Source organism: Lichenostomus cassidix, chromosome 13 (assembly GCF_008360975.1).
Source record: "Lichenostomus cassidix isolate B80296 chromosome 13, HeHo_3.0, whole genome shotgun sequence".
NCBI lineage: Eukaryota > Metazoa > Chordata > Aves > Passeriformes > Meliphagidae > Lichenostomus > Lichenostomus cassidix.
The window spans coordinates 12,473,815-12,499,181 of NC_139494.1; the positions used below are offsets into that span (position 1 = coordinate 12,473,815).

Sequence of the window (25,367 nt, forward strand, 5' to 3'; positions counted from 1 at the left end):
AGGCTGAAACAGTTTTCTGTGATTTATCCCAGGTCTCAACTTCTTCCTTCCTGGCTACTGGATGCTCTGGATTTTGCTTTATTCTATTGCCAGCCTGGTAAAATCTTTGCTGGTTGTAAAATTATGTATCTTCCCTTGCTGGAGGAATGCAGTGCTCACCAGCCATCTGGACCACTGCCTTCCTGCTGGGAAGGAGATAGAAAGAAGTAGAGACAGAGGGAGAGAAACCCATGGATAGTTTTCCCCGAGAAAACAGAGAAGAGCTCTCTGTGCACAGTGCCAAATGGAAAAAAAAAAGAAGCCCAAGAAAGGAAAGATGAAGAAAGATACTTTTGTCAGAATTTTTTCAGACTTCATCAGCCCCAGGGACAGAGACTTGGTGCTATGGGAAAGGTGAAACTTTGAATGAGGTGCTACAGGCTCCTGGATCTCTGCATCACCCTCTTGGTTGCCAGCCACCACCATAATTTCCTTCCCTTGCAGGGAAAATAAAATCCTGTCCTTTTCCACCAGGACAGAAACCAAGAGAGCCTTGAGCATCACTTGGTGCACTAGGAACTGGGAAAGATGAGGTCAAGCTACGCTCCAGCACTGAGCAGGGAAATAATGGGATAACATTCAGAGGAATACACCGTTAATCCTGCAAACTCAGGCAGACACTACTAAATGCTGGATAAACCTTTCACTGATACTGTCTTGCTCCTGGTAGTGTTGTATCTCTTGTTGCTTAATTGTATTTATACACCATTATCCTTGCCCTAACACCGTAAGGGTAAAAGCTATTCACTTGTCCAATTAGGGCTTTGTCTGACAAGGGCAGGCCCTGCAGGCTGTGCCAGGGAAAGGCTGTGCAAGGTAGATTGGGGCACCACTTCAAAACATCAAATTACACGAGCACAATTGGCCCTCGTTGGTAGGACCAGTTCTGCACACGCTGCCTGCAGAGTCCCCTGGGGTGACAGCCCACATCCCCTCTGAATCGTGTCTCTTACAGGAGGCCCTGGAGTTCCACATTCCATGTCTACATCATCCCTGGGATGTGGTGAGGTGGAAGGGAGAGCCCCACAAGTTAGGGCAGACCAGGTCTTTGAGGAATGCTTCCTTCTCAGCTCCCTGCTCAGGACTCATCATGGAGGGAGATACAGGGGGTGCCTGCAACAGCCAGCCACACACCTGGACCCTTGCAGGCAGTTTTAGCAAAACCAACAGTGTCACTTGATTCCCAGGAGGAGCTGGCACTGGCATGCCCTGCCTCTCGTGCGACATCGGAGAACACCTCAACCACGGGCAAGTTCCAGAATGTCATTTAAAAAGCGTGTTAGGTAATTGCACTTGGCACCAGAGGCAGCTCTGGACGGGCAGCTCTGTCTAATGGCTGTTTAAACCTTCTGGTGCCTGTGAGAAAGCTTTCCCCGTAGCTCACCTACACCTAAAGCAAACAACTTCATTAGCTCAGGCATGCGAGCGCTGACAGCCAAGGGAGCTGCTGCAAACACTCCCAGACACTGCTGCCCCGCTCCAGTTGCTGTGTCTCACCTGTGATATTAAACCACACTTGGCTGGGGCCCATCTCGATGCTGATCACTCCCACCATGTGGTTCACGGGATCTGTTTCCATCACGGCAAAGTTGAAGTGGGGTTCATCAAAAGCCAGCGGTTCTGAGGAAGGGCCAGGCCGGGCGACCCAGCTGATGTGCAGCCTCACATGGGAGGAGAGAGGGGGGCTGCCACCATCTGTGGCCTTGACCTGCCGAGAAAGGCACGTGCAGTCAGGGAGAAGGCTGAGTTTGCTCATGGGAACCCCATGGAAAGCTCCTTCTCCCACACACCAGCAGTTTCAGCTCCCAGTGTGCCCAAAATCCTACTAAACAAATCCTGAGCCAGTGGTCCATGCTCTGGCTGCTTCCAAGGCAGAGCCATGCAACCCAAATTCCCCTTCACCAGCAAGTAAAGCTGCCAAGCTCTATCCACAGCAGAGAGCTGGATCACAAGCCTTGTTGTAGGGGCCTACAGATTGTGAGAGGGCTTTTAGCCTAAACCCAAGCCCCATGGCGTGATCAGAATGCCAAACAGATGGCATGATGGAACCCACAGACTGCTCAGGTTTGGGTCCAGATCCATATGGGATCATGGATCACTGTATTCCTCTCTGAGGGTAGGCTGGACAGTTGATTTTAAATCTACTACTCATTTTTAATAGCTTCTTACTTTCTGCATTTCCTATCATTCCCTCCCAGTTTCTCTCCCGGTAATGCATTTGCCTTATTCAAGCTCTCCTCCCAGTCCCTCATTTTCTCCATCTCTTTCCTTCCCTTATCTTTTCTGCACCCTTTTCTCTCCTTCCCTCTCCACCCATCTCTATTTCCAGCTCTATTTCCCTCTCCTCTCACCGTGAGTATGTTGTATTCAGAGGCAGGAAAAGCTTTCCTGGAGGAGACTGTGCCAGTTGTGGGGTTGATGGTGAATATCCCCTCCTCCTCCTCCTCGATGGTGTAGGTGATCTGGCTGTTCTGGCCCTGGTCACGGTCAGAAGCAATCAGCCTGTACACTGGCAGTGGTGTCTCTGAGGCTTCTCTCTCGGGCAGCTGCACCATGAAGAGCTTGTGGGGGAAACTGGGAGGGCTGTCGTTGGCATCCAGGACTTGTATCACGACTCTGCTGGTGGACTTCAGGGCTGGCTCTCCGTTGTCAGAGACAGCCACCTGTCAGCAAGCAAAGGGAGTAGGTGACAGAGCTCTGAGATGTGACCTAGAGTGTGACCAGCCAGCCTCTATCCCGGTGGGCGATGGCTCAGCCAGGGTTTTTGTTGTGGGTCTGCATTTGAATCTCAACATTTTCAAAGGCACTGCTCCTCTCTGCAGGGCAAAGCCTGGTGGCTGCAGCTGGCACTGTGCAGGGCTTGTCATGCACGGGGGATGAGTTTGCAGGGCTCCTGCTGGCAGCTGCTCTGGGCAGTGGGTCACACTGGTCATTTGGGATCACACTGCTGAAAACGTTTGTACTGCAATGGCTTGGTGAGGTACCAGCAATCCTCACCCTGTCCTGCATGTGCATACTCTCAGCATGTTGCACTGCAGAGAGAAATGCATTACCCCCACCATCCTGAGAAACTGAAACACTTCCAGATCCCTCTGATGGGAATACTCCTAGCTGGGAGCAGCTGAGGATGAGGCCAGTGACCAAACCTACACAGCAATGCCTAATACAACGAGATAAACGAGGGTGGATTTCTCTGGCTTGCTCTTTCCCCCACAACATACCAACCATCCTGCTACAGGACAGTTCCAGTCCTCTTCCTGCATTCCCACAGTTTCCAGAACAGGGCTTTTGCTCCAGTCTCCAGCAAGAAAACAACAAACCCCGCAGTACTGCTGCAGCTGTCTCTTGGGTTAACACACACCATTTAATTAAGTTTCCCAGCAGTTGGGAGCTGATGGGATGAGATTCTTTCACTGTGCTCCAACTTGCAAGGAAAGCTCTTTGAGGACTTAATACACTTGTAGGTAAATAAAGCTAATTACAATCATCATTACCCACCTCTAGGATATGTTCAGCCTTGTATTCTCGATCCAGCTGCCGTGAAGTCGTAGAAATCAGACCTGCCAAGAAAGAAACCCTTTGAGCTCCAAGACTCAGCATGCAAGAAAAGCCAGGGCTGATCAGATCCCAGAGTGCCCAAGATCATCCTGCCCACCTGTCCTGTTTCAGGTTCCCTTTGTGATCAGAGGAGAAAGACAGATACCCCCAGAGGGTATCCTGTCTCCTCCTAGAGTGAATCCCTCTGTGGAGGTGTTGCTCTTGCTCTCTGATCACAGAGAGCATGGAGGAGGGGGAACACCTACCAGATGCCTGCATCAGTTGAGGGTTGGCAAGGCATTAGGTGAGAAAAGCTGCAGGACCATGAAAACAAAACTTTTCTTATGCCTCTAAGTAAGAAACGTTCTGCATGTGCTGGCACAAGTCTGGCCTCTGTACAAGTCTCGACTCCTGTTTTCCCTGTGCTGAACCCTGCTCTTTGTAATTTACAGTGTTTTGACAAAAGTTTTTCTGTCTTGGGAAATACCCTCTACTCGACTGCTAGAACAAATGAATTCAGGCTAAAAATAAGGTACACAGCTGATAATAACGTTGGTATATTATTTAAGTTTTGCTGAGACACAGGATGAATCCTCCAACAATTGCAATATTTGAGGGATTTCTGAAAAATACACAGTAGTTTAACCACAGGGAATAGGCTGGATGCAGGAGGGAGGAATTGTGGCTATAATAAACTAGACTTGAAACAAAATCATCATAACTGCATCTTTTCGCCCTGTCAATGACTAAGCTGAGTAGATCCAAGTGTGGAAAGGATGGAGTTGAGGCTTCTGGTTCCATAACAGTCCTTGCTGAATGCCTTTTAGGGAAAAAGCAGCTCTAGATCATTTTCACAACTGCTTTACCAATGATGGAAATCATGTATGTAATGTTTGACCTGAAAGTCATCAAGTCTGACACCTGTGAGTGTTTTTTTTTCCACTCCCACTTATCAAAGTCACTTTCTTCCTTGTGAAGTTCTGCTTCTTCACACAAAGGAAAGGCAGGGTGAATTTCCCTGAGCACAGCAAGCAGTGACACAGGCTCACACTACCTTGGGAAATGCTCTGCATGTGATGCTGTGTGCATGTGCAGTCAGTGGTGTGAGCACGTGCACTTGTGTGTCCAGAAAGACTTGTAAATCCCAGCTGCACGAACCCATCTCAACTCTCCTTCTGGTGCAAAGCCAGAAAGCTTTAATTAATAGCATTCTCTTCAGTTGTACCATACTTTGGGTGCAGGTCTGTCTCAGCACGATAGGCAGGGGAAAACTTCAAATGGCTGCAGGAAACACCAGGCAGCTGAAGGAGGGAGCAAGGAGCAGCTGCCTGGAACATGACTATTGTTCACCGTTTCCACTTGTTCTCTGGGATTATTCACATTTGGCACCAGCCACGGCGCTAAACATTTATTTGATGCCTTTACAAGCATAAATCAACACTCCTTAATGTGTTATGACAAGATGGCTTGAAAAATTCTGTTTGCTTGTCTATCACAGTGGTTTTCTTTCTCTCCCTAATCATCCTTTCAACATCTCAGCAGGTGAAGAGGACTCAGCACAGAGCCCACTGGCTGAGGAGCTTTTAAAACTCTCCCAGGTTAGTGAGAGGCTGTAGGGCTCCATTAGCAGCAAGACTCAAGAAAATGTTCTCCTAATGGGTGCCTGGAGAAGGAATTGCGGTAGCAATTCACTGAGATCTCTGATGCTCCCATCCTCACTGTCAATAGTTTGGTTGGGATGGGGAAGCAAAGCCCAGAACTCCAGCTACCTCAGAGGGTGGTTCATAATTTTGGCCTAACAAGCCCACAGGACACAGTTATTGACAACAGAGCTGCCTGACACCCATGTGCACACTGGGGATACTTCTGGTTTATCAGATTGCAAAATGCAGTTGCAGCAGACTAACACCTTGTTTGCCCTGGATTACTGTATGCCAGTTGATGGAAGGGAACTTAACCACTCTGAAGTGACTGTTTGAATTTTCTTGGCCACACCCTGAAATTCTTTCATGACTTAAGTAAAAATATGAAAGAAAACAGGATTGTAGCTCAGCTTTCTAGAGCTGGAGAAGGAGGACTAATAGTGAAGGCAGACGAATCTGAATTTAATGACACTCTTGAATGTCTGTACCACTGAGGATGCTCAGATCTGGGGAGTAAGAGCTGACTCTGCTCTCTATCACACAACCTGTACTGTATCCCAGCTGGGAGTCTCACCAGATGGAATTTTTCAGTTTATCTTCACATCTGCTGAGCCACAAGGCAAAGGGTTGGCTTCTCCTCCTGACCCCAGGCAAACTCTGTCCCTCACTCCGTGCCCAACCGCAGCTCCCAGTTCCCCCGCTGTCGAGCCAGTTAGCACTCTGCCCTGGGATCTGAAATCCCTTGTGGTTAGGAGTTAATCACCCTAATTCCCGTTTGGAGCCGTGGCGCTGGGCGATGCCGAGATGCACCAACTGACAGCAGCGTTCACACGGCCATGGAGCACCCAGAGATGGGGAGATGGACATTGCACACCATTCCTGAGAGAATTCCCGCTGGAATTAATGCACATTTTCATCTGCTGCTGCTTGATTATACACGTTGTGAGGCCAGAGGGCTCAAAAATGGAAGTGGAAACTGTTATTAAAGGGGAACTGCCATTGGCTTTTGTGGCCTGGGGACACAGTTCCTTGGCTCTTTCAGCTGTCCCCTACAAGGTCTGGGAAGTGCACATTTAGTTCTAATGAGCATTTAGTGTGTGCATGTGCATGTGTGGGAGTTATCAGTACCCTGCCCTCCTGGAAAACCCCATCCAGCCTGTCCCATGGGATGTGTGATGGAGTTGAGTTGAGTGGGTGTCCTTTATTCCTGCTCTTCATGAGGCCCTGAAGGTTTCTGCTGAATCCTACCCAGAGTGAACAAAACTGTCAAAGGTCCTAATTGCACGTGGCCAATTAGCCAAGCTCTGCATCCACCTGAAGGTCCACAAACAGTCCCTTCTATGCACCAGCAGCCTCTCTACACAGTGCAATGGGAAAGGATTGTCTGCCTTTCTCCTGCCTGCTGCCTGGAAAGGGCAGAGAGGAAGGCTGGTCATGTTGGAACAGGAGCACCAAAATTACCAGGGCATTGTTGTCAGGGAATAAAAAATAATAATAACTTCTGCTGGCAAGAACAGGGCTGGGGTGGAGGTTGCTGGCCCCCTGCCCTTGCTGCAGGGGGGAAAATCTAAGATAGTTAAAATAGCCAGAATCAGGTTTGCAGGCACTGGGGCTTTCACAAGAGCCTGAGAAGGGAAGAGACTGTTCGCCCGAAATCCTCTGGTCTCACTTTTGCTTCCATTTAACCTTTTTTCTCCTCCTTCTACCACCCCACCTCTTGTTCTGACCCTGCTATGCACTACTCCACGCTCAGCTGTGTGTTATGTTGATTTGGGGAGCAGCAGTGCAACCACCCCTCAGACCTAAAGAGCAGGATGTCCTTCCTTGTAGAGAAATGCAGGGAACCACAGGCATCCTGGGGAAGCCCACGGACACTGACACAGCAGAAAAAAACACCAGAAGAACAAGCACTAGATAAGAGCTGGAGACAAATAATCCAAAGCAAAAGGATTCTCCAAACAGCCTTTCAGCAGGATGAATGGCTTCATCCTGACTCTTCCTGCCACAGCCTCCCCGTTCCTCCTCGTCCTGTCTGGACTCGAACCCCCTTCACATCAAACCCTGCACAAAACAAGCTGAAAACTTTTTCCAGCAGAAGAATACCCCAAACCCTACTATCTGCCCATCTCTCCATGTAGCTATCTATCCCTTTCTCCCACAAACACTGCTCCACACCAGCTGCCAGGCTGGGCTGGAGAGATTCCATCGCCAATGGCACAGAGCTTTCATCTCTGTGCACAGTTTTGTTCCCTCTTCTCAGTAGCCTTTCATGTATTTTCCCTCTTTTTCTCCACCCTCTTCAGGGAACTGAGAGCTGGAAGATCTTAGAGCCTTTCTGTGGTAGTTTAGGGATGCTGGAGGAGCCCAGCACAGTTACCATGGTTGTTCCTGGTCCCCTGCAAGGCCTTAAGAGAAGCTGAGGGGTCTTGCTGGTCCTGTCTCCACTGGCCAATCCACCCCTGTGACAAGGTACTGAATCAAACACAGGGCCAGGAACAGAATTCGGTTATTTGCAATAGTGTGTCACTGTGGCCTAAATAATTATCCAGGGCTATTCTGCAGGGTTATTCTGGGTGTAGACATGCCTGTTACAGCATGACATCAGGACCTTAATTCCTGATAGGACACAAGGTAAGAACAAGCTTCTTCCTCCTCACCCTTTGCCAGGAGGTCACCACCAGGAATGCCCTGCCTAGGAGAGACCCAGGCTGACCTCTGGACCTCTTGTGTTCTGCCTTATTTCAGTGCCAATGTGACTTATTTGTCTTTTGATGACAATGACCATGTGGGATAGGAGAAAAGGAGATGTCTTGATCACAGTCTTCTGTCCTGCACTGGGATAATCTTTTTTTTTTTTTAGTACAACCCTGCACTAATAGGGATGACCAGGCTCTGAAAGACCAGCAGCTCATCCTCCAGTGCTGCACTACCAAGCTGAGACCAAAGATTATAGTTTTATGCTACTTAATGGAGCAACTAGCCTGCAGAATGAAAATACCACTGGGTTCCCATTAAGCTGCCTACAGCCCTGAATGTTAGACAAGCTGTGATATTTTTCTGGCAGCAGCAGTAGCAGCAGATTCTCTTTAGATACTGTAAACACGAAGGTATAACTGCTCAGTTTATGCCAATGTTCACAGGTAATTATAGGTTCTTTTGGGTGACATGCAAGTAAAACAATGGATAACTGAATCCTCATCAGGCTTGGAATCAAGACCTTAAACAACCTCCAAGCTCAGGGTTTAAAGAAGAGACCTCCAGCAACTGTCCAAGAGATAAGATCTGCCCATGGGTTTCTTACAGAACTGACAAACTTATCACTCTTCTCATGCAAATCACCTGAGTGAGAGAGAGAGATGGAGAGGAGATGACTCATACCTGAGAGAGCTTTTTTTGTCTAAAATGGGGATTAATGGGTTGGCTTAGAGTGAGGTGTCTCATTAGCAAACATTTGGATTTTGCCAGTGTCACTCATTTTGCTATGGAAGATGACAGCCTTGGAGCATGACTTTGCAGGGCTGCACTCACACGGGGCTGAAAGCTTTGCCTGCAGCACAAAGGCTGAATTTCCTGCAGGGTGCATGGCTGATCAGCTGATGAGGGGAGCCAGCTTGGTGTCCTGATAGCTGTTCCTGCTCCACATCCCATGGAAAAGGCAGTGGTTTTATGCAACGGAGCTTCTGAAGGCACATTTATGTGGAACCCTGCATTGTGCAAGCTGTCCTGGGGCTGGGCTGTGCATAGCTGTTTGGATTATGTGGGAAAGTTGGATGCAGAGCAATGTCCTGACCAGGCTAAAAAGCTTCTGGCAGTGCAGACAGCTACAGCTGTGGGCAGCAGTGGTCACAGTTAGCTGACATCTCCAGGTGCATTTATACAGTGTCATGTAATGGCATCCTGTGAGGTTCTCGTGACAAAAGGATTATAGTGTTTCATAATAACAATTTCTTTCTTCCATTCCCCTCCTAGACAGCTGTAGAGCACTGCCAGAGAGCCATCACACCATTGCTAACACAAAGCTGAGAGGAGCCCTAGCCTTTTTCAATGCACCCAGCTTCTCATCTGAGAGCAAGCTTCATTCCCAGTGCAGAAGCTGAACTGCTTTTATCATCTGCAGGAGATCAAAGTCATGCAATTAATCCTCTCCCATACTCAGGCTCTGTGCCCTCCCTTCCCTCGTCTCCCAGGAGCTGATGGCATGAAGGGCTCGGCACAGCTTTCCTTGCCAGACTGGCCCAATGTCAGCTCTGCTGGGATAGTTTGAGGAAGCTGTTTACACAAAACATCAGCGGGTTTTTGATGGCTCTGAAAGATCTGGTAAATAATCCTCAGATGAAAGATACAGTCTAGGAAGATGGCAGAAGAGGCTTACTACACTTACTGCATTAATAGTGCTGGAGAATGGGTGGAGCCTTTAAGTGCAGTGGAATTCATTTTTGTTAATCCTTCCTGGGTCTGTCTCAGGAACAGTCACCTCCAAAGGGTGTTCCCTGGCTCAGGCTGTGCAACAGGGCAGTTGTTTATAAGGGGGAAGATTAAAAGCAACTGCTTGGTTCTGTTTAGAGCTTTGAAAGTAGCGCATTTGTGTCATTCTGAGAGCCATCTGGATGCAAATAGCAGCCCTCAGGTTGAGGGTTTCGATCCTCAGACTCCCCACAGAGTGTATTTGGAGACTGGGACTTTTGCTGCAGGAGGAAGGTGTGACAAAGACAGCTGTGTGGGCTGTTTATATTGAACATGTAACATCCTCTGGGCATTTGGAAGCCTCAAAAACAGATGCTGAGCTGGGTCAATCTTACCTGTAAGGAGATTAATGGCGAAGAGTCCTTGAGGATTTCCAGTTAGGATGTGAAAAGTCAGTTTTCCTTCTGAGCTAGAGTCTGGATCAAAGGCATCAAGTTGAAGGACAGATGTGTTTGGCGGGGAATTCTCCATCACAGAGGCATAAAAGACAGGTCTGGACATCTGAGGTGGGTTGTCATTGGTATCAGTGACTTCAATATAAATTTCAGTCACAGAAGACAGAGGAACTGTTCCCAGGTCAAGAGCTAGCACAGTCAGCCAGTAGTGAGATGTTCCCTCTCGGTCGAGTGATCCTATGGTCCGTATGGTACCTAGAAGAAAGACAGAGTGTGTTTGTGAGAGATTTGAGGAGCTCAAGACCATTTAGCCCTTGATGTCTGTGTCTCAAGTCTGCTTCCTGCTCTTTGCTGCAGATACAAAGTCTGGGAACCCACCTTGTGTGGCTGTGAGATTATGTGGAAGGTGAGGGCTTGCTTGTGCTGAGGGTCATTTTTGGTACACAAATGAAAGAGAAAACCTTGGTATTTTGGGGTAGCACAGACATTGATTTGCCATTATTTTACGGAGAAAAAACCCTGTTTGTTCCTACCCAAACACAGTGATACACTTAGTATATCCCTGCACAAGAAAGGCTTGAATGCATAGAACAGTGTAAGCAGTCAGGCCAAACACAGCACCCAGTTTAAGCCTTTAAGGTACACATTAAATTAATTACATTAAATTAAGATGTCCTTACCTGTGTCCTTTTCGATGTGGAAGACGGACAGGCCAGTGCCTTCTCGGAGGAAATACTGAACCTCTCCATCTTTGCCCCTGTCGATGTCCTTTGCCGTGACCATCATCACCGAGGTGCCCTTGGGGCTGTTCTCCTGCACCCAGCCTTTGAAGACAAAGGAGGCAAAGCGTGGTGGGTGCAAGTTCTCGTTGACATCAATGACGTTCACTTCCAGGTGGCAGAGGGAAGAGCGAGAGAAGGGCTTCCCACCGTCACTGACCTGCACGGTTAGATTGTAAGAGTCCCTCTTCTCATAGTCCAGCTCCTTCTCCAACCGGAGCGCCCCGGTCAGCTTATCCACATGGAACATCATCTCCTCATTGTTAATAAGGCTGTATCTCACCTCCCCCCCAGAGCCAGCATCAGGGTCAAAAGCCTCCAGGAACAGGAGAATGGTCCCCACAGGCAGGTCTTCGGGGACCTTCACACTGTTGAGGGCTGGGAGGCACTGTGGGGTGTTGTCATTTACATCCTCCAGAGTCACAACGAGGTCTGTCACGGAGAACAGCTGGAAGCCTGTTTTAGGCTGGTCCCTCGCTTCTATTTTCAGCACATAACTAGGCCACAATTCTCTGTCTAGAGCACCTGTAACTGTCACTTCTCCAGTGACACTGTTAATGGCAAACTTGTCCGTGGGGGTTAGGAGAGAGTATTTTACTCTCCCATTGTCATCTGTATCGGCATCTTCTGCTTTCAGTTGAGCTATTGTTGTCCCTGCTGCTACATGTTCTGGTATCGCCACCCAATAGGCACCCTGTGAGAATTTAGGAGTGTTGTCATTGCTATCCAACACATTCACAGCCAAGAGTTTCCAAGATGATTTCTGTGGTGTGCCAAGGTCATACACAGTAATGTTAAGAATGTAGAAGCTGGTTCGTTCATGATCTAAAGGAGAAAGGACTTGAAGGAGACCCAATTCCAGGTCAATGGTAAAGCAACTGTCATCATTTCCGTCTGAGATCACATAGACCAATTTTCCATTAAAACCAGTGTCAGGATCAATAGCTGACAGGTCAGCAATAGTTGAGTTGATGGGAACAGTCTCTATGATATCAATAGATCGTGGAAAGCTGTCATCAAACTTCGGAGCATTATGGTTTATAAGGTGCAAGTTCAGAGACGTTTCATCATCCTGCCCATGGCCCTGAGACTGAGACTCGATGGAGTGTATGATGGTTTCTGTCAGTTGCTTCAAGACTCCTGTTTCCTCACACTGCATTTTGACGGGGAGACCTTGGCCGACCACAGAGATGTTTACAGATGTTGGCAAAGCATAGTTCTCTCCATCTGTCGCAGTTATTTTCAAAGAGTAGAAAAGTGGCTGTTCAGAAGGAAGATCTCGCAGAGATATTCTAAGGGATATTACTCCAGAGATGGGATTCAGTTCAAAATGCTGCAGCTCGTTGCCAGACTTGATTTCGTATTTGATATGCTGCAGCTCATCACTGTCGATTGCAGAGACTGTGGCCACAGGGCTCCCAACTGGAAAGTCCCGTGGGATGGTGCCACTGCAGCTTGCCTTCTCAAACACAGGAGCGTTGTCGTTGACATTGCTCAGCGTGAGGGAGACGTACACCTCTGTCTCGTGGCGGAAGGGTGAGCCCCAATCTGACGCCCACACTCGCAGGTGGTACCATCTCTGCATCAACTCATAGTCCATCGATTTCAAGGTGGAAATGACACCAGAATAGGGGTCAATGACAAAGGGAACCGATTTCTGGTTGGCTATGCTGTAAGTGACAAAGCCATGGTCTCCTTTATCTTCATCTGTAGCCCTTACTGTTAAGACACTGGTACCAGGAGGAACATTTTCATCAAAGGCCCCATGGTATGAAGACTGAGTAAAAGTTGGAGCATGATTGTTGCAGTCAGTGATGTCAATGATAACAGTTGTGGATGTGTGACTGTTACTGGTTGTAACTTCAAGTTCAAAGCTAGACTGCTCATTGAAGTCCATTGCTCTGACTGTAGTTATCAGTCCAGTGTGAGGATTGATCTTAAAGCTTGTGCTGTCAGGAGTGGGTCTCAAAATATATTTAAGATTTGGGAAAACTGGTGTGATCTTCACCATAACAACTTGGCTTCCAGCTGGGGAAAATTCACTGAGCTGGACCCGGTACACTTCTTTCTCAAACCTGGCAGAAACATACTTGGAGGGAGGTATGTGGACAACTCTGACAGGAGAGAACAGTGGTGGCTTGCTCTTGTCCTTGGCTTGCACACTGAGGTTGAAACCAAACGGGTAAAGTAACCAGTTTATCTCTTTGTTTGACACAATCACGAACTCAGTGCTCCCAAAGTAGGATTTGATGGCTTTGAAATGTCTTCCCGGATCTCCATCCACAAGATCAACCGAATCAACCCCTGCTTCTGAGTCACCACTTTCCACAGAGAGAGTTGCATAGATAAAGTCTTCATCTGAGTCAGGTGATGTCACCTTCACTGAGGAGATAGAGGGGGGTTTCCTGGCAGATGGCTCCACTTGGATTGTGAGACTAGCCAAGTTGCCAAAGCCATTCCCCTCTGTGATCTTCCTCATTCTGTCCACAGCCAAAACCTGCAGGTGATGCCTGCCTCGATGGGTGCTGTTCAGCCTGCCTGTGACCATAACTGCCCCTGTGGTGGGGTGCACGGTGAATAGGTTGGACTTGCTGTTGAGGGCATAGTAGAACTCTGCGTTCTGGCCAGCATCAGCATCTGTGGCACTGAGTGTGCCCACCACTGTTTTCAGAGGAGTGTCTTCTCTGATGGACACTTTGTAGGAGGGGGGTGAAAAGAGAGGTTTCAAGTCATTTCTGTCCAGAATATGGATCAAGACTTTGGCCCAGGCTTCATAGGCAAAGGTGCTCTCTGTGGCCTTGATTATTAATATGTAACTGTCTTTGACCTCACGGTTTAAAAGTGCTGTGTTGCTGCTCCTGGTTCTTATCCTCAAGAAGCAGAAATCCCCGATCACGTGCTCCTCTGTTTTAAACAGACCAGTGTTGTCCCCAGAGGCTATTCTGTACCTGATGTCCCACTCAGGGTCTCTCTTGTAAATGCCCATTTTGACGTAGCTCTCCACGTAGGTCTTGGGGGCTGAATTCTCATAGATGGTGGCATTGTAGAAGAAGTGGGTGAAGTGCAGAGGGGAAGTGTTGCCCTTCTCACAGCTTGCCTCGTGGACCACACAATGCATCAGGAAAACAACACTCAGGAAGTGCCTCCTGATGGAGACTTCCATGGTGCGGTGTCTCCTTAAGCCCTGCAGGTGTCAAAGGAAGAACACTGGTAATTTTCATTAAGGCCAGCAATTTACAGAAAAAAGTCTCCATGGGCTCAACCTCACCTCTCTGCTCTGTCTACCCCGACCTTTATTGATGCAGTTGTTAGTTCAGCTCTTCTTCCCTCTGTCCCAGTGAGAGACCTGTCCTCCCACATCCCCATGCTGGCTCAAATTTCTTCACTTTCTCTGCTTCAGTTTCTGCCTTTATAGTGGGCAAACTGTGCAAAGTCATGCAAGATGCTCTGATCAGGCTGAGTTCCCATTCTGTGAACAATCCTGCCCTTCCTTCATTCTGCCTTCTCCCAAGTCAAACAGCACATCTGAGCTGTCCACCCCCAATCCAAACTCCCTCTTGTTTTGTTTCTCCAGCCTCCCTTCTCATTCTTAAATTCTCTCTCCACACAGCTTTTTGCAAAGCATTTTCAAGAGTCCATATACAAACTGATTTATGTGCCTCTCCCTGACTCGCCTTCCCTTTTCTCTCCCTGTCCTACAGGATGTGTTGTCCCTCTCCAGCAGCAATGGGGAACACATGCTGTGTTGTACAAATTCCTTCTGAATGTGCAGCTCTGCAATGTGGCCTTTCCAACAGCTTTCACTCCATTTCTAGTCAAGCTGAGTTACCTCAAAGTTCTAACTCACAAGCCTGACCCTGTTGTCTCCTCCATGCTGGCTGAAGGAGGTTCCCAGCAAGACACTTCGCCCATGTCACCCTCAGCCCTTGGGTAATCCCTCTGGTTCCTCCTGCCTTCTCATGGCAAAGCCCCAGGGTCAGGATTCCTGCGGAGGATCTGCCATCCATGACCACCTGCCATCAACTTCCTTCTCTACCAACTCCCGAGCACCTGTGGCTCCATGGTTTATCTCTGTGAGCAAGGTGTATCACAGAAGGAACTGGGGAGCACATATGTGATTAACAGGGATGTAGCTTTATTAGTGAGCTTTGCAGAGCTTGTTAAAGGATCAAGGCCTGTTCTTTTCAAAAGCTAAGTGCGTGCTGCTGTGTGTGCAGTTAGGGGTTGAAACCAGGGATAAGCTAAATATAGGTGCATATATTTCCCCTAGATATCCCAGGAGATCTTTATCTAGAACTGTTTCTTCCTGTTTTAAATTTAAATTATATATCAAGTACCTGCCAGTCATTTGGCACATTCCTAATTTAAACAGGGAAGACTTGTTTTTCCAGACACTTTTTCGAGACTCATCTCTTTAAGAGCCAGAACAAGTTCAATTTATAACTCAAGTTGAATGTTAGGAACAAATTGTTAGAGCTCAACTAGCAGTATGTGTCATATTTTCACTGAGATATCTAATTACTGATAAATACAAAGCTGTAAATTTCATACTTGATTTAAATCCTTTTCTCCTTGGTAAACAGATGCCAACCATCCAAAAAGCTCTTTATGGTCATTCCTTTTTTAGACAAATGATCTGAAGCTGAAGTGCAACTACCAGAAGTTGCTGAGAAATCAACACAATTCAGTTTTGACGAAACTCAGACTCATTTTTTATGCCATCATTTCACTTCCAGGAAACAAAGCATCATCCCAAATGCACTGCAAATTAAAGAAAATCTTGGAGGGCAGGGATGGGTGACCCAGAAAGGCATGTGGCTCCTTCTGAGAAGTTGAAAACCATGTTCTTAAAAGCTCTGCTTGCTGCTCGTTACTTAACAGCGCTTCAGAGCTGTGCAGCATGTAGGGACTTGCCTAGAGCTACTCCCTTCCAACATTTTCAACTGCTGAACTTGGGGAGAAGCTGCTTGCAGGCTGAGCGCGTGTCTGCAGCACTGGGAGTGGGGCAAGTCACACACAATCCCGAGTGGAGAGAGGCAGCAGAGCAAACCAGCAACAAAACCAGAGCTGCTCCACCAACAGCAGACTTAATGAAGCCCATCGCTTTGTATCTGGGCTAATTGACTTTTTAATTGAATTGCACTGAAACGGCAATGTGAACTCATCTCTTGTAAGACATCAGAGAACCCACAAAGCAGAGACGTTATGAACTCCACAACCACAAGAAAAGCAGGAGCCAGAGCACATGCCTTCCTGGGCACCAGCAATTCAATATGGGAGGATAACCTTGAGCAAGGAGTGGGTTTTCTGGCATTTAACAAGATGCGAGCTTTCGTCTGAATCTCTCCTGGAATGTACTTAACCTCACTCTTCCCTGTGTATTTCCTGACATCTAAGAAGGGCTACACTTACATTGCTGTTTTTTTTCCTCTGCATTAGCAGGGTTTTATTCCTCTGTCCAGATAATTATTTTGCAAAACCTGTTGTGACCTCAATATTTCTGAGAGCTTTGCTCTCAATTACAAGCTGGACTGAAAGCAATCAACGGCTTCAGCAGTTATTATGAGGGATGGAGAGTGACTACACATCTGGGGCATGAGGCAGAAGCCTCATTTCCTCTGTACATGATCTGAAACTTTGAAAGACACAGTCAAAACTTGGGGAGAATTGTCTAGGAGGCATCACCATCAGCTCTTCAAGTACAAGAGTTTCTCTTTGTGTTAGGACCATGCTCAATTGAACAGTATCACGGAGAATCTGTTGTGTCCCCTGGCAGCAATTTCCCACCCTGGGCCAGGAAATCATCACCTACTACTTGCAGCCTGGAATTTCTCCTTTCCTAGGCTGCACTGGGAAGCAATCATGCTCTGAAGGTCTTGTTTCTCTTCCTCCAGCATGGCTTTAGTGCATTTTGATGTGTAATAGATCTCCCAGGAGCTGACTGTGCTGTCCCTACTCTGTCTCCTGCTTCTGGAATCATTCATGCCACAGTCACAATGCAAAACTATCCAGAAGTGGACTGGGACATTTCCAAAGGTCATGGTGAACATTAGCAGAAAAAAGGGGGACAGTGCTCTGAAGAGAGGGGAAATCTGGTTAACTGCTCCCTTGGCTCAGCTCCAGGGAAAGCCCCTTTGGGACTGATGCTGGAGGGTGACAGTAATGAACTAGCAGAAATAAGGTGGGTTTCCATGACTTTTTTTCTGTGGGTTGAAAGCCGTGTACAGCATGAAACCAGCAAAAAAAAAAATCAATTTACTGGCCCTTACTCCCAAATGTAGGGAGCTACCAAGGAGGGGCAGCGCTGCCAAGCTCAAGGGTCCTTGCAATGGAATTTAGGATCTCTTCATTGAAACTGGGTGAAATCAACCAGATTTTTCATGCAGATTAAGAGAACCATTTTTCCTGTTTTTCTGAGCTGTGCTACCCCCTGTCCTTGTGCTCACAGTAATTAGTGCATGACCCATGCGACCTGTGACAAGGGCCATACCCACCTGAGGGCTGCCAGATCAGCTGCAAGCATTTAACACCCTCACCTGCCTCTCTCTGGTCTCTGATCTCATGGGATCATTTCTTTCTACACCTGAGAGCTTTCCACTTCTCTCTTCCATAGCTCCCCGGACACAGCTGCCCTCCTGGAGCTGGCTGCACATGGGGAAGCAGAATTGCTGGAGGAAGCCCACGGTGGGACACAGTGCAGAAGGCAAGGCACACTCCCGACTGAGGGAAATACCAGGGCCTCATTATGTGGTGATTCAGCCTCCTTTCCTAATCACCAGGCGAGGATCAGAGAGCCTCGGGGGGCTTCGCCCTCAGCCCTGTAGATGCAAACTCCCCGCAAAGCGAGTAAACAGCCGGTGTATCTCTAATCAGAGCCCGAGCGCGCGTCTAAATTTAACATCCAAATTGGGAGCCTCTGTCAAAGACATGCCCAAATCTGTTGGCTTGAAAGGAGGGAACAAACACGGTGCTGGGATTCAAAGTGGGTGCGTGGGGAGGCTGTGGAGATGGGTGGTTTGGGGGGACTGGTGCAGGACAGGGCTATTCCGGCCAGCTGGGGTGAGTGGCTGGGGCATGGCCAGGGGGTCGTCTGGGGACCCTCCCGGGGGTCTCCTGCCATGTGTGGGCTGCTCTGTTTGTTGGCCATATCGCAGAAAAGCGCTGCAGCCTGCCAGGAAGCAGGTGTGGCCCCAGCCCCACCTTCTGATTCCCTTCAAGAGGAGCATTTAAAAGCAATAAAAACCCAAAACACAAAACAAAGTGAATACTGAGTGCACCCAGAGCAGCATTCCCCTCATGAGCTGTGGTGGGGGCTTGGCCCACAGTTTTGAGATCAGAAGATTAAAGAAAAATCATCATTTTCATTGGAAAATAAGGACAACTGTTCCCCTACTACTCTTTTGCCAGCATGTATCCTCAATTCTCTTTCTTCCCTCACCTCCTACCATGTTCTCTCCCTTTTCTCCTTCAATACAATAAACAGCTTTTTCCCCAGTCAAAATCACTCACACATCAACTTTAGTCAGAGGCTACAAGAACAGGGACTTCAGGGAAAGACAGGAGATGAAATGGGCTGTTCAAGTAATCAGTTTAACGATGAATTCCAATGGTCATTGTGAAATAGAGACAAAAAGCAAAGGGAGTAGATCCTATGAGATGGTGGGTACAAGATTTTGGGAAAGGTAATAGGAGATGAGTCTTCTCCTGGCTTGGCTGAGCAGGAGGGGCTTGGCTACACATGGGGCAATATCCTTACTGCTGCCTGCCAAATAGGATCAACCAGAAAATCCCTTTCAGTGTTGCCAAGTCACAGAGCTAAAGGGACACTTTGCGTGAGCCATGTCTGTGAGATGTTTTGCTTCCCAATGCTGAAATAGCCCGAGTACAGCCTGCAGGGCGTTGGGCTGCTTGGTTAATGTTTGCCCTCTGCTCTGCCACAGTGATTTTGGTGGGAATTGGATCCTTTTCCATTTGGGGCGTTCCCTGATGGTTGCTCACAGTCAGCCCCGTGGGGTTTGAATTCTCTGTGGAGACAGGTATTTTTCAAACTGTTTTCTTGGACTTTGAAAAAAACCTGAACAGAACCATCCCATCCTTGGAGATCCTGCTCCTGCACTTGGTTGTGCAGTCTCTGCTCGGTTTTGCAGTGAAGCAGAAGAAACACATCCTGGAGGTACTACACAAAGCCAGAAAACTAATGAACAGAGCCCCTGAAGTTACAGTGTTTCCTCCTGCAATGTATCTCGGGGTTTTCCAGCGCCTGTGGATGGTTTCTTAGGGCTGATGTTTGCAGAACTGCCTGCACCAGCCTGCTTGGGGGCTGTGTTAGTGTGGGTGCAGCTTTTTGCTGGACTTGCAGATTCCATCCAGGCACGGCTGGGCTGCTCCTTCCCCATCTCGACTTTCCCATCTCTGAATGGCTTGGATAGACTTTTGGAAATTGTTTCCAGGTTGCTGGACAGCCTGGAGCGAGGTGGCTGACCGTGTAGAACCAGGGGCACGTGCCTTTCACATCCAAGGGCTGCCCTTGCTCAGAGTGCCCCATGAAATGCTGCTCCTGTCATGGCACTGAGTGGCACTGCCAGGCCTGTGCCAAAACCATGTCACACTTCAGCTGTTCCTGGGGGTGAAGTGGCTGTGTACTGATGGGCTGGGCTGTACTGAGAGCTTCTCAGCTGCAGAGCCATGGAAAGCCATGGGATTAATGAGTCCATACTGGCACGCAGAGCAGTGACTCTCCCCTTGCCTTGCTCAGCATGGCAGGGGTCACACGTGTCCCTGAGCAGGACAGGGACAGTCCTAAAGCACTGCAGAGATGTTCCTTCCATCATCTGCCTGCTGGCCAGGCAGGTGCTTCAACCCTGCGGGGTCTGAGTACCCCAGAGAGGCTGGACAGGCAGCCTCTGTGGGGTGTTGGTGGAACAGAGACTCTCCTGGAGGAGATTGGGGGAAGCCTGTGAATTACTGACTTGTGTGGGGCAGTCTGGGCCCCAGGCTGGGAGCTCTGGAAGATAACCTTTTTCCCTAGTCAGGCTGGATTGCTGCAGGGGTTGGTAAAAATGCTTAATTCTGAGGCAGCCCAGCCTTCCCCAGGCCTGGCCTGCTGTGCCAGGGGACCTGCAAGGGGGTCCTGCCAGTGGGAACAGAGGGGGATGCTGTCCCTTGAGTGGTGCTCATGGATGAGTTGAGCAGGAGAGGGGATGGCAGGATGGCCTTCCACTGTGCACCACTCACCCTGTGATTCAGCTGCCATGGCGTTTTTAGCACCAAGGACCACATCCCTCACTCACTGCAAATTAGCTCTGAGAGCCCACAAGGTATCCTGGCCTCTTCTCTGATTGCTTTCTCCTGCCAAAACCCATACCGAGCCTTTCACATTTTCCTCATGCTTGGGATGCAAGTTGTCTTGCACTGATAATCATTCTCCTGTCTGCAGGCTGTTGAGGGAAGCTGGTGTGTGGAGCCTCATTGTCAATCCTGCTACCCTTCAGATCTGCTGGCCAGCTTCAGCCAAATTTAACCAGATAGGTAAAGACTTGAAAGGAGTTTAACTTTGCACAAGCTTCTGAAAAGCAGTAGGAGAGAGGAGAGAAATCCAAATTAGGACTCCCAGATGGAAGAAAAAGCTCTAGTGTGAGCCCAACCTGATTATTAGACATCAGAGAATCCACAGAAGAGGGAGCGCCGCAGGCAACCAAGCTTCATGAATTCTGCTGCTCGAAAACAGCTGTTTACTTAGGTGCTGCAAAGCTGGGAGATCTGAGGTCCCAACACTCACCTCCCATCTGACCCACCAGAGCTGTGAATCCAAACAGGGCTCAGTTCACCCCAGCCTGGTGAGAGCAGCAGCTCTGCCCAGTGTTGACGGGGCTTTGACCTGAGCTGTCTGACCCTGTGAGTCCTCATCCTCACCTGAACTCAACCTGGGTGTTGGTAATGAGGCCACTGCCCTCGTCACCTGAGTGCTGGTAGTCCTCCAGCGCCCCTTCTGTGATACCCCATGGGGAACAGACATGTTATCCTACAATCACTGAGATCTGTTGGGAAAGAGCCCAAGAGCATTTTGGCATGAAGAGCTGTGTGAGGGACCTTGTGCCCTGCTGGATGCAGGTGAGGAGCTGCAGCACCCAGCAGGACAGGGACAGCCCAGCTCCTGTCTGCCCTGCAGCACAGCACAGCCCAGCCCATTGTGCTTCTCCCTCACCTTTTCCCTCCTACCAGGCAAGTCTCATTCACCCACAGACCCATCCCTGCACTGATCTGACGATCTTCTCGTTCCCCTGCCCAGCACCCTGCTGGTCTTTCCCTTCTGCTGCCCAAAGGTGAGCACAGAGAGCAGCTTTCTGCTCTGCCTGCAGCCTCTCTCACTCCGTTGCCATCTGTCTGCCTTGCGCTGCTCCTTCCCATCCCTCTCCTGTGTTTGGAGGCAGCGTAAGGACACAGAGGTCAGAAAATGAATGAGACAATCAGGGCATGATCCTCCCTCATAGAAGGATGGCTGGCCAGAACACTAGTAGCCGTGCCACAAAAATTCCCCGCAGCAGACACTTATTGAATGCAAAGGGATACCTGCAAGCTGATGGACAACTTTCAGCTCCCACACCTGGCCACAGCCACCCACCTCCTGTGCTGTGTCCACAGTGCTGCACAAGCTGCTGCAAGGCCAGCCTGTGGCCTGGGGAGCTCTGAGAAAAGATTAACCCCCAGGACAGACGCGTTTGCCCAGGCTGGTCTCATTGCCACAGTGTGTCAGCTCTTGTCATGCTCCAGCACACGTCATTCTCCCCTGCTCCGGACTCTCTGCTGGAAGGATATTTCTGAAATCTCCTGCCATTGCAGCACCTCTGTGGAGCCAGCAATGGTGCATGGACAGTGCTTGGAGCACCTGTGACAACCAGGCTGGGCACACAGTGTCCCTGTCAACCTGGGCCATATGGAGTATCTATTCATGGCATAACCAGCATCTCCCAGGCTGCCTGAGTCACAGCATTTATCCAACATACAACCTGGCCAGTCAAAAATAGTCCCACAGTGTACGAGCAGCAAAATAGCCCTGCTTGGCTGCCTCTCTATTCTCTCTCCCAAAATGGCCAGTTTTCACTGCTTGGTGGAGGAGCATAAGAAACAAGGCACAGGTAACCTGTTCCTTTTCCCATTTTTCAGCATCAGTGAAGTATGTGGTTGATTTTGAGCTATTGCATTTAAAAACCTTCACTGGAGCCATCCACCCCAAATGGATCAAAACCTTGTTTGAAGCCAAATACAACGTTTGGCTGTTGCAATATCCTGTGGCAGTTTGTTCAAAAATTTAATTATGCCCTCTGTATAGAAAAAGAAAGTGTTTCCTTTGGTTTGTTTCAACCCTCTTGGTAGTTCATTTCTGAGCTACTAACCTTCCTAGCAGCCCTTGCAGCATGCCCCTCCCTGAAGCTCCTACTTCCAAGAACTAGGGAAGAAAGTTTCTCTGCTAATAAACCCGTACCTGCCTCATTGCCAAGGAAAAAGTGTGGTTAGAGGAAAAATTGCTCGCTCAGCAAATCAGCTCGTTAATAGACAATGCAGCATCCATGTTGCCAGCCCAGTTAAAAAAAAAATTAAAAGGGCTCAGGGGTGCTTAATCCTCTTATGTTTCTCCATGATACAGGAGGAAGCCCACTGCTAGCTGCTCGAGGTGCAGCTGCACTTGCATGCTCCACACGTGGCAAAAAACAAAGCGAGGTGCACGCAGCAGGGAATGCCATTGCTGTAGCATGGAGGTAGCTGGAACGATCCTGCAGGACTTGCCTTGGAGCAGTTGGCAGGAGAGCACGATGCAAAATGCATTAGTTCCTAACAGATGTTTGATTCCAGGTGTTGTGCCTCCTTTGAACTCTCCCTCCGTACATGAATGATGCTTGTTTGTTTGCAGGGCTGGGGATGCAGTGGTTTGAGAACATTAGGATTTGAAATGCATCCATGGTAGTAGCTGTAGCTAAGGGAAAGGCTCAGGAGAAGAGCAGATCCTGCTGTGCTCTCCCCTCCCCAGGCAGGGCGGCAGGGCTCATTTCGGGAATGTTACACAGCACGGTGGAGCTCAACAGGCAGGTGGGGAAAAGCAGAGACCGAGTCCCTCGGCTGGGTTAGAGACCTCTCACCTGCTCAGACCCTCAGGACCCCCAGCCCCTTATCAGACAGGCGGATGTCCCTGAACCATTCCCGATAAGCTGAGGTGTGCTGCACATTAGGAGATGATAAAGGCACACAATGCCAAGCCCGGAGATTTTGCTGTCCCGAATACCGAGACAGCCCAGCCTTCCTCAGGAGCCCAACACAGACTGTTTGCTTTCCGTCCCGAAGCTCCGATACACCTCCCAGGTCTCTCTGGCTGACAGCCTGGAGAGCCGCAGCAGCTCCTTACACATCCCCTGCCTGCTCTTTGCCCCTCTGAGTGCCGGAGTAGGGGAAACAGAGCATTCCATGTCCTGCATCCAGGGCACCCTGGGCTAAGCAGGAGCCCGCTGGCCACAGATGGTGCCACCACGAATCTCCACACATCCCGGGAGCTCTCAGCCCTCCGCAGCCACAAGCGCAAAGCAGCAACAGCCTTTTTGAAGGGTTTTCTCTGGAGCAACCCCTGATAAACCCGTGACGGCTGATCTTTGCCCCTCTGCAGCGCTGCGCTCCACCGAGTGCGCCTGCAGCTCCCCGGGAGGCTGATTAGCTGATAACTGCAGTTTGGAAGGGCGCTGTTGGCTCCGGTGCCCAGGCCGCCCTCCTTGCATTTCCACCTCTTTTATCAGAGCTGCACAGGTATATAGGGAATAATTCCTGCGCGCCCTGAACTGGGACTGGGCTTGAATCTTATTTTGCCATAAGGGACGTGATAGTGAGCAAAGGCGCAGAGAAACAAGCGGTGGCTCTCGGCTTCAGCTCCCCAACTCTGCTGCCCGTCGTGGAGAGGGAAAGTGCAGGTGAGGAGCTCTTATCTGAGTCTACAGGGAAGCTGGGCTGGGAAATACCAGCGCTGTGAGTGCACTCAGGGATCCCCAAGGCACAGCCCAATGTGAGGTGACAGTGGAATAGGCTTACTGGGGAATGTGGGGATAGTTTGGAGTGGTACCACCTCACCCCAGTTAGTGAGCCTACAGCCTGCCGCCATCACTGCTCCTGCCCCGGCTCATCCATTTGCTCCAGCACGAGCTTGCTCCCTGCAGAAATCCTGCCCCTTCCAGACACCTGGAGTGCTTCTCTGTTCAATCCCTCCACACCTGCCTTGCTCTGCAGCATCGCTTTTGCCTTTGATACCTGGAGCCCACCTGCTCTCACTGGCTGCAGCCTGCTGAAGCTTCCCACCTAACACCAGATGCAAACGCGAATGAAGCTTTCGCTGCCTCCTTCCACAAGCCCCGTGCGAGGGCTGCCAGGAGGGAGGGAGAGATGAAGGGCTTCTCCCTCTGCATCCCAATGCTCTCTCTATAGGAGAAGGCTGCTTCCAGCAAAAGTTATTCACCTGCAAAAGCATTTCCACGACTAAATCTCTGTCTTCTCCACGCATTCCTCCATCCATGCCGTACAGAGTGCTCCCTGAGCCATTTCAAGCTCCCACACCGGCGAGCAGCGCGCCTTACCTGTTGCAACAGGAGAGAGACCTCTCCTGAAGTTTACTGCCTCTCTGCTCCCTCCGCCGAGAATGCTCTCCCGCAGCAGCACCTCGCTGCCTGCCGGGGCTCCATGGTGCCTGCAAATCAGACGAGAGGGCTCCGAGAAATTCCTGCGAGAAGGGGTTTTGCCGGCTGAAACTCCGGCGGCACCGGTCGGGAGCAGCGAGGGAGAAAGTTGCGAGGGGTGGAACTCGCTCGCAGGAGCGCCAGCCCTTCCGTGACGGGCTGGAGGAGGAGGAAGAGGAGAGGCATCGCCTGCTCCTTCACTGCAGAAGTGAAGTTGTGTGTGTGTGTGTGTGTCAGAGCTGGGCAAGGACCCAAGCCTTAGAGCCAAATAATTGCAGCGCGTTTTACTGTTAGATTAACTAGTATTGCCATGAAATCCAGGACCTCAAATGCAAGGGGGGGGTGGAGGGGTGGTGGTGGAATATGTCAGGTAAATCCCTCCAACACACCTGAAAAACTCAAAGATTGTTTTTAACTCTCTGCCAGGTGGGTGTTGTAAGGAGGGATGGGGAGAAGGGGGTGGGGGAAACCTGAATCTGCCCTCGGAGCAGCTGCATGCGAGAGGCACTTTGAAGGTGGTTGTTGTTGTTTGTGTTGGGGGAGCCCCCAGAAACCTCGGCTGCCGCCAACAAGCCCCAGGGTGCTCCGTGCTGCACAGGCAGAGAGGATGAAAAGGTGGTCCTGTCCTGAAAAGGCAGGAGCAGAGGAAAGAGAGGGAGGCAGCAAGGGGAGATGGCAGCATGGGGAGAGCAAACAGCGTGCAGGAGCTTTGGGGTTTTTTCTTGGTACAGAAAGAGCATCCTGACTCTGGGGGTGCTGTCCAGGGCTGGACCAAGGGGAAGGGACAAGGACCCTTCTCTGGGT

The 25,367-nt window shown here is 49.6% G+C and overlaps 1 protein-coding gene across 1 annotated transcript in view; it reads right to left on the reverse strand.

The window, feature by feature from the left end:
• The window catches only part of FAT2 (FAT atypical cadherin 2), a 55,196-nt gene extending 30,326 nt beyond the window's left edge, over positions 1 to 24,870 (reverse strand). Inside the window, exons 1-6 of the mRNA XM_085073761.1 lie at positions 24,465 to 24,870; positions 10,759 to 14,041; positions 10,019 to 10,333; positions 3,538 to 3,599; positions 2,391 to 2,702; positions 1,537 to 1,747 (exon numbers count right to left, since the gene is read on the reverse strand). Coding sequence (XP_084929887.1) covers positions 1,537 to 1,747; positions 2,391 to 2,702; positions 3,538 to 3,599; positions 10,019 to 10,333; positions 10,759 to 14,020 — 4,162 coding nt within the window. The 5' untranslated portion in view covers positions 14,021 to 14,041; positions 24,465 to 24,870. The remainder of the gene's footprint in view (positions 1 to 1,536; positions 1,748 to 2,390; positions 2,703 to 3,537; positions 3,600 to 10,018; positions 10,334 to 10,758; positions 14,042 to 24,464) is intronic.
• Positions 24,871 to 25,367: the final 497 nt, after the last annotated feature.